Genomic DNA, 9,024 nt, shown 5'->3' on the forward strand with positions numbered 1-9,024 from the left:
CAGAGGTGTGCTACCTGTGATATATACAGCAACTTTAAGTCGCTTTAGATAAAAGCGTCAGCGTTTATAATTGTCACTTTCCTTACAAAGCAGTTCTAATTATTGCCATTACCTTCACCTTTCATCTCCCTGTACGTATAGACTGAAATATTTGGGTTCTGGTAACATATTAACATCATACTCATGGTCAAAGAGAGCAAATTCAAATGACGACTTATGTTATCTTTGTAATGTAAAAAATATTTAAAAATATTTTATTTACATTATATGAAGACATGATTTTACTCCTGGTTGATTATTAGGTAAATCAGACATCAACACAATATTAATCTAGCAGCATAGTGAATGATGTGTTTGAACACATCCCTCATAAAGAACAGGAACAATGTGTTGGTTGTTGGTTTTAACAATTTTTCTGTAGAAAAATCTGCATATCTGCCTGTTCTGGTAGAACGTGTGACCTCTCATGGCTGAGTGTGTCCCCTGCTGTGGAAAACACTCTCTCACGAGGAGTAGACGATGCTTGGATACACAGGTATGAGTTGGAGAGCTCAGACAGGAGAGGCAGCGTGTCTCGTCTCTCCCACCACCAGGCCAGAGCGTCCTCTGACGTGGGTACTGCAGGCAGGTTTCTGTACAGCTGTATTTCTTGCTGGACTCTTTCAGGTATTGAAATTGTCTTTTCGGCTGCTGCGCTGCTCTTCAGAACTCTGTCCTCCTCCTCGAAAAGCTCCTCCAGGGCTGTTAACCTCGGCCTTTTGGGATACGGTGTCTGGCAAATGGAAATAAAGCAAAGCACAAGTGTTCAACAAGACAACCTGGATTAAAAATACGACACGTTTGTGTCACGTGGACGGCATTACCTCATCTGAAGAATACTCTGGCTCCTTGTCTTTCTGCTCAGACACATCAGATGCATCACTATCGTCCTCCTGCAAAAGTCTGTGTTCCTCCTGATTTGACACCTAAAGAACATGTTTGATCAAAATTAATTGACAAGGAGTACAAAAATTGTCAAAAAGGCCTGCATGTCACCTCATCACCTGAATTTTATTTAAGTTTACGGAGATGTAAAATTACACTTAACTACTTCAACTGAGAGTGTATTTGATAGCTGATGACAGGAAGACACTTTGATTGCAGCAAACAGTAGTAGAACAAGTGTAACATTGGAAAATAAAAGATAATACCTGTGTTTTGGTTTTAACCCTAACTGCAGCATTTTCCACTCTGTGCCAAATCTCATCTGAGTCTATTCTTGTCTTGAACCTTGGATCCAGAGCGCTTGACTCCTGTAGGAACTTCCAAGTATCGCCATCCTGAAATGAAGCATGCAGACTCTGGGCTGATGGAACAAAATGTAAAATTTGTGTGTAATGAAAACAAGACACAGAAAGCTGAGCTCAGTCACACCAGGGATAGAGCCTGACCTGGAACTGCAAACAGACGGCTCTCAAGTAGGATCCAGAGGATAATCGTCCTATTTCAAAGTCAGTACTGAGATGTATGCCAATATTTTCAAACACTAAACACTACTCTTCAAAGAAACCAGGTCACTTCTTTCTTGAAGCCAGGAGAAGACTGGTTGCTGCTACCTTCTTACCAGTTCCTTCACAGATGGGATCCTGTCTCATCATGGCATTTTGAGGTTTGCTACTAATCGTTGTGCTCTGTACTGCTGCGGACAACATCTGTTGATGAATACAGTACTCATCACTGGTATATTTTGATCTATAGAGCCACTGTGAGTAAATTTCTGTCCCATCTCCTAGCGAACTTACACTGAGTTGACTGTTTATTAGGTACACAGCCAAAGCTAATGCAGTCTAATACAGTACTGTAATAAATCCTATAAAATCTATTAATGTTCAGATTTTGTTGAAACTTTATGATCATTTTGGAGGATGTAGTTTGCAGTGTTGTTGAACTGTAGTGCATTATAAGTAGAAGTGTTTGTATTATGTAGTCTGCCCTCATTGATATAAATGAGGTGGACAAAATAATAAATAATACTGTGTTTACATTCCATCTGTTCAAAGCGATATGCGATGTTGCCATTTTGACTGTACCAAACACTTCCAAACAATGATCCATTTTCAACGTAGTTGCTTCATAATAATTTAGGGTTTCAAAAAGCTTTGTTTTTCCTGTCAGTAGTTTTTAGTATTGTTTTAACTGTTTGACTAATTAAGTAATGTTTTGTTTGCATCTTTTTCAGCTGCTGTCCTAGATTGGTCTCTGTTGCATTCTGGTTGAACATAGGTCAAACAAAATAAAAATAATATTTTACACCTATCTTTGTAGAGATGCTTCAATTAAAATATACCTAGAGAACTAAATACAACTAAAGCTGAAGTTGATTTAATCTGTAACCATTTCAATAATCAATTAAATGATTTTTCAAGGAAAAATGTCAATCATTTTCTAGTTCTTTCATTTCAATTGTGATCATTTGTTGCTTTTCTTTATCCTGTGTGATAGTAAATTTAATGCTTTAAGGGTTTTGGACTCTTGGTTGGACAAAACAAACAATCTGATAAACCACCGTGAGCTTTTTTCACTATTTTATAGAAAAAATAAATTGAGACACTAGTCGGCTAAATTAATGAAAGTAATCATTAATTTCTACGCACAATGAAACGTCACAATTGGAAAGTACAGTACAATTACTTTACAACAAAAGAATTTGTCAGGAACCCCTTTTGAATTTGCTCACCTGTAGGAAGTACTACACATACCTTGTAACATGTAGACAGGTCACCCCAGACCTTTTCCTTGAGCGTGGCTGTGAACAGAGAGTCCTCATCCCGGGTTTCAAAGTGGGCCTCCAGTTTTTTCAAGATGGGAAATATCTGACTACAAGTTGGACTCTTGTCAGCGGAGACACAGAGCGAAGATGTATACAAAGGCTTCATGATCCTAATGAACTCCTCTGCTTTTCGGTGATCATCGTCTGTCAGCGTTTCTAGCCTTCGAAGTAAATATAAGTCATATAATGAACATGTTATTTCTACACAATTAACAATACTGCTTTCTAATTTCTAATTAACTTTCATCACCTTTTCTTCTCAACATACGGTTTGATCTGCGGGTCTGTGGTAGTGGCCTGTAAGGCAGCATACTGCTCTACAAACCTCTCCACCATGAGGTACAATGAACTCCAATGTGTTTGGACATCGAGTACTAAAGAGTGTTGTGGTAGATCTGAAAGGCAGACAGAATTTGGATGTTCAATCTCTTACATCCAGTATATCTTCTTACTGACACACCACTTCACGCACTATATAAACAGTCAAAAAGAAAGACAAAAAGAAATCATGTACTCACTCAAAAGCTGTTGTTTCTCCTGAAGAACTGTTTGAGCTGTGGAAAAACTTTTGATCCAAACAACAACAGCTCTTATTTTTGATGCCCATCTGGCCACAGTGTTACTGGTGTACACCTTCTGTGCAGCAAGATTAAGAATATGGGCAAAACATCTCAGCTTCCTCAACTGCAGTTTCTTGATGGCAATCCTGAACACATTATCCACCGTCATGGCAACAACTTTGTCTAGGACACCAAATTCCTCCAGTACACCACCTATCTGCTCTGCTACTACTGTGTCTGTCTGAGTGTCGCAAACTGACTTCGTACACAGCACTTTCTGCCTCATCTGGCCTTTCATTATGAAGTGTAAAGTAATAGTCAGATAATGGTCGTGGGCAAAACTTGTCCACCAGTCACATGTCACTGCAGCCTTAGACACTTGAAGCAGCTCTCTGATGACATGCTTCTTCTCCGCAGAGTACCATGAAGGTATCAGTGTGTTTATGAGCTGATCTCTGGAGGGCAGGTGGTACCTTGGGTTTAGTGTTTTTGTCATCTCTCTGAATGAAAGCAGAAATTAAAAATGCAGATTACCAGTGGATGTAAATAATCACATTTGTCCATCAAAAATCCGGGTTAACAAAACCTACCTAAACCAAGGTGACTCCACTGTGGACAAGGGATGTAATCCTTTCACAAGATATCTGCTCACAGCCCTGTGACACTCCTCTGTTCTTTGTTTGCTCAGCCTCTGTATTTCAGCCGGCATGAAGGAGGTTGTGACAGCCGCAGACACTGCAGCTTCTTTGTTGTTACCGTCTGAGGTGGCAACATAGGCAGAACTTCCTGTATCAACAAAAGATGACCCACATGCATGAACTTGCGTAATGATTCCTAACATTGATACTAAGCTTTATTTCCAGAAGTTCTACTACTAATTACTTTTCTCATTATCAATTAATCTGCCAATTACTTTCTCGACTAGTCGCCTGGGTGGTGTCATCAGCTTGTTTGTTTTATCTGACTAATAGACTACAATCCCCTTAAATATTCACTTTACTATCATGTAAGACACAGAAAAGCAGCAAAAATCACTACTGAGAAACTAAAATGTATGAATTTTTACTGAATAAAAGGTAGTTGCCAGTTAATTTCATATCGTGACTTATCAGTTAATTGTGCCAGAACAGATTTTCCAAATAAAACACATCGCACAGTTTGACACATTTAGCTGGATAACTAAGATTTCAAAGCTTTCGTAATGAGCCGAAAGTAATGCTTAAGATAATATTAACGTTGTAAGACTGACCGTAAAAATTTAACACTTACGAGCAACCAGGCTGCTTGTTATTATCTCCATGCACACTGAATCCCAGAATTCCTCTGCATTTACTTCTCCGGTAAAGGATTCAGGCAGGCCCTTTATCTCAATCCCTACAAAAAATGTATGTGAATTACTGATATGATTGTGTGAGATAATGATTATGAACAGTGCATGATATTAAATCACCATTATGTAAACCTCTTGTGGCTGTCAGAAAGAACAGCTTTAAAGCTATCAGAGGAAATAACAATACATTCGCAGTACATGCACAGACAGAGATAACGAGTCGTACTCACCTGCCATGTTGAAAATGCCTTTTTGATAAAGATCCATCATGACTTCAGACGGACAGTCGTGACTTGTAAGAGCTTCAAAGTGGATGTATGCCTGAAGCACTTCCATGCCACATGGAGACTTGACACCTACTGTCCGCAGCACCTCCACTACTCCACCATCATTAGTGTGACTCTAACAAACAAAAACAAATGACATTTAGGTTATAACCTCACTGAGAAAATGTTACACCAAACCACAGAGCATTTAGACTTCTTTCATAAAATACATTGAGTACCTTGATTGAGTTTTGCAGAAGAATGCATAGTTGCAGACTCAGGATGATGTCGTTGTTGAAATTGTGAAGACCCTCGCTCCACTCCTGGTAACAGTAGACCATTTCACAATCCGGACACTTTTTGAAAAATGTGGAATTATCTGGAAGACATAAAAAGAGGGACTGCTGAAACACAACACACAAAAAGATTATAGCTTAATATGTGCATGTTTGCAAACAAACCTTCTGTCATTCCTGTTAAAGTAATGACTCTCGCTTTGTTGGTGATCAGCACTGGCTCTGTTAAGGAGACATGACCTGGGCACTCTTGGCAGAGAGTTTCAACTGGAATGAAATACTTTGAAAAGTACATTTCAGACTCAAACTGGGTGATGTTTTCTGGAAAAGTGGTGGGCAATTTCTTTTGGTTGTAAATGTACTTTGCCATTTCTTTAAGTCTGTCTTCTCTTAGCGGACACACAGTTCCAGGTGAATTTTCTGTGGAGGTTTCTGCCGGTGAGTCTTCCATCAAATCAGAAATGCTTAGAGGTGAGTCTCGTTTGGCATCTGGGGAAAATAACTCTTTGTTGGTTTGGAAGAGGAACCACTTTGCTATGCATTTGTGCAAGCAGGAAATTCTCCCTCGAGAACAATCACAATGCCACAACCTTCCCTTTACATTGTATGTCACGAATAATCTTCCTAACTTGCTGTACTGCGACACTTTGGGCTCGAACACGGACAAATACAGGCAATGACTTCCACCAAGATCCACAAGAGTAACAAGTGGGGCTCTGCTCTGAGTGGCTTGGTCACGGTGGTTAAGACACTTGGCCCCCATGTCCTTTCCAATCCATTTATTGTCAACCAGTTCCTCCAACACACCAGGTTTTAAGTCTTCTATGCATGCACGAGTAAAACAAAAGTCAACAGAGCGTAGATGAGGGCACTGGCTATTAGGTAAGCCGCTCCTCCTTTGAAAATCGGAAATCACCTCACACCGATCTTCTTCACACACCATTTTGTGTGTGCTGCCTGATTTCTTTTTAATGACATGAACTGGTACAGCGGTGGCCTTGTAAGACTTTGCTACAGCGTACACCCCATTATGAGAGTCAATACACTGACTTCTAAGATGGTCTTTGGCTGTTATGTCCTTCTCAGATATCAAGTGTTTCCTGAGTTTATGTTTTCTTAGATTTTTTTTATTTAAGTATAGGTTGCACATTGGACATTTTATTTTTCTCCATACTGTTCTGACTATTTGACCGGTTTGCTTAACAGGGTCGTCTGTTAAAGTGGATGCGTGGACCGATGGGGCTGTCAGCTGAACAGATGGGTCAGGAATAGCAGCAGCAGGCTGGCCAGCTGTGGTTGTGGGTTCAACAAGGAGGTCAGGTGAAGCTGAAGACTGGCCTGATGTGCAGTTTGATTTAACGGGGGGGTCAGGCGGAGAAGGATGCTGATCTGCTGAGGGTTTTGGTTCAACAGGGAGTTCTGGTAGAGCAGGATGCTGGTCTGCCGTGGATTTTGGCTGAGCAGGTGGCTTGGGTGCAGTAGGAAACGGTCCCATGGTGATAGGCTGCTGAAAAGGGGGAGTGAGGTTGAGCAGGAGGACGGCACACTGGCCGACTGTGGTAACTGGCAGAGCAGGAGAGCCAGGCGGAGCAGCAGACTGGATGCCTGTAGCTGCCGTTGTTGAACTTTGCGTCTCCACACATTTGTCCATATGACTTTCAAACTGTTTCCGTGTTATAATTGTCTTTGCACAATATGGACAATGAAAGTGTCTTTCTCCTCTGCACTGCAAATGGCACGAATGAATATTAAACTCTGCAAAGAAAAAAAACAAAATTAATGAAAGGGAATATAATCTCACGGAGAAGCAGCTTTGTAAAACTGTGTGGATACATTATACAGGCTCAAGTAGCAGTTTATATTCTGACCTCCATGTTGCAAGGCCCTCATTCTGTGGATTTCCACATGTGTCCAAACACTTGCATAGTCTCCTTTTGGTTTATAGACTGCTGGCTGGCAGAAGGGACAGTGGTAAAGCTTGCACTCTTTGCACAACTCCAGACGCATGCGGCCATCTGATCGCCTGCAGACTGTGACGTGCAAGTCCCTAGAGACAAAGATGGAGAAATTCAATATATTGTAACAACAAAAACATTTTAAGAGACCATAAAATTGCAGCAGTCCGGCTTTTATTTGCTTAAATCTCTGAACTCACCCTGCCTGTAAAATTCTGTAAAATGAACTAAAGAACTGAATTGTGGAGAATCTAACGATCTGTAGCATGTCCATATTGACAAATGTTTAAACATTTACATTGGTATGCACAATCTAAGAACATTAGAACTGACTTAAGCTGGCGACCCGGTGGGCTTCAAGAGGTTTTATACATCTAAAGAACTTGAAAATGAGGCATCTAATTGAGACCTGTGTCTATTTGCCCGAAGGTGTAGTCACACCAGACCAGTAAAAGGGACAGGCGTCTATTTGGGACTGGGCTTTTAACTGAAGTTTTACAGTAATCACGTACAACACAAACTTAATTGACACCTCGAAGACATTAACCTAGTTTCATCTGACATTTCATAAATTACAAATAGTATTTGTGATATTGTTTGTATCTGCCTGGTTTACTCATTGGTAGGCTTGTTCCCTGTTGTGCTGGAGTTGGATTAAGGTTTTTGTTTTTGGTTGATTTGGGGTGGGGGGACATTTTGCATTCCTGCAAAAAAATGTCTTTCCTTGTATATTGACTCTGTAATGCTCAGAGACTTTAATGACATAGAATTATAACTCATCTCGCTGGGATATTATTTATTTTCTATTATTGGAAACTTAACTCTACTGTTTCTTCTGCATCCTGTACGCCTTCATGTGCCTGTGTAGTCAATGCATCTGTGTATCATTACTCCTGTATCTTGTTTAGTGGCTTAGCAAGGAAACATGGAGGAGATAAACCTGCAGACTTAGTTCATCCAAGTCACAAAACTTAGAATATGCACCAAAGTTGAGCCTTACAAATATGTCTGCATCACAGAAGCACCTTAACTTCTTACATCCTAAGTTATATTATGCACAGTGTGAATAAAGCGACACAACCTGATAATGTGTTGTGTTGTGTTAGACGTGTAGTTTCACAACTTGACTTGTGTGTCTCTGATACCTCAACGATAGCTTGCACTTGACAATGTGGAACAATTTTTCTTTACTAACTAGAGCCACAGTTGATGGACAAAACGTACAACAACGTGGTTAATGTTTGTATTTTTTTTTTATTCAGTCCCTTCAAAAACTCCTCTCACCTTTCAACACGCCCAGAAAGCTGCCCTCGCGCCCATTTCGTCTCACCACACGCCCCGCACGGCTGCGCCATCTTGGCTGCAGGTTTCTGAAGTTGGGCTGTGGGTTTTGCAGCCCTGCGAGAAGCCTGTCAGGCACATCGTCGCCTCAGAAACGCCAACAATTGCTTTATTTGCGTGATACAGATACTACACACCCATTTAAGGATCCCATGTTTCATCCACCACTGTTTTTTTTTTGTCAGAAGTGCAAGTTTATTTGTATAGCACATTTCAACAACAAGGTAATTCAAACTGCTTTACATAAAACATAAAAGCAACAGGGAAATATAAAAAAATGTTTTAAAAGAGTTAAATAGAAAATAAAAACAGGCAGGTCTCTCACCTTAGCTTATTTTACTCCTTTGATTCCCCATCTACCACTCTATCCTTTTTTTTTTTTTAACACTTAGGACTCTAACCCTAAGTGGAAATGCAGTGTTTTTATTGATGAGCTGGCTACAATACAAATAACTAACTAAGCCTTG

General features: G+C 40.2%; 1 protein-coding gene across 1 annotated transcript; it reads right to left on the reverse strand.

Annotated features, from left to right (window-relative positions):
- Nucleotides 1–228: 228 nt before the first annotated feature.
- LOC119883436 lies at nucleotides 229–8,581 on the reverse strand. Its single transcript, XM_038694076.1, has 13 exons — nucleotides 8,501–8,581; nucleotides 7,130–7,308; nucleotides 5,427–7,016; nucleotides 5,205–5,344; nucleotides 4,930–5,101; nucleotides 4,639–4,743; nucleotides 3,960–4,155; nucleotides 3,328–3,869; nucleotides 3,060–3,204; nucleotides 2,739–2,970; nucleotides 1,191–1,319; nucleotides 864–965; nucleotides 229–772 (listed from the first exon to the last, which is right to left on the reverse strand). Exons 1-13 carry the CDS (start codon nucleotides 8,569–8,571, stop codon nucleotides 404–406), a joined length of 3,972 nt encoding a protein of 1,323 aa, XP_038550004.1. The 5' UTR covers nucleotides 8,572–8,581; the 3' UTR covers nucleotides 229–403.
- Between the last annotated feature and the right edge of the window lie 443 nt (nucleotides 8,582–9,024).

The sequence above is a fragment of the Micropterus salmoides genome, unplaced genomic scaffold, assembly GCF_014851395.1.
Source record: "Micropterus salmoides isolate LMB-PRFRI ecotype aquatic unplaced genomic scaffold, ASM1485139v1 Ms_hic_scaffold_3, whole genome shotgun sequence".
Taxonomy (NCBI): Eukaryota; Metazoa; Chordata; class Actinopteri; order Centrarchiformes; family Centrarchidae; genus Micropterus; species Micropterus salmoides.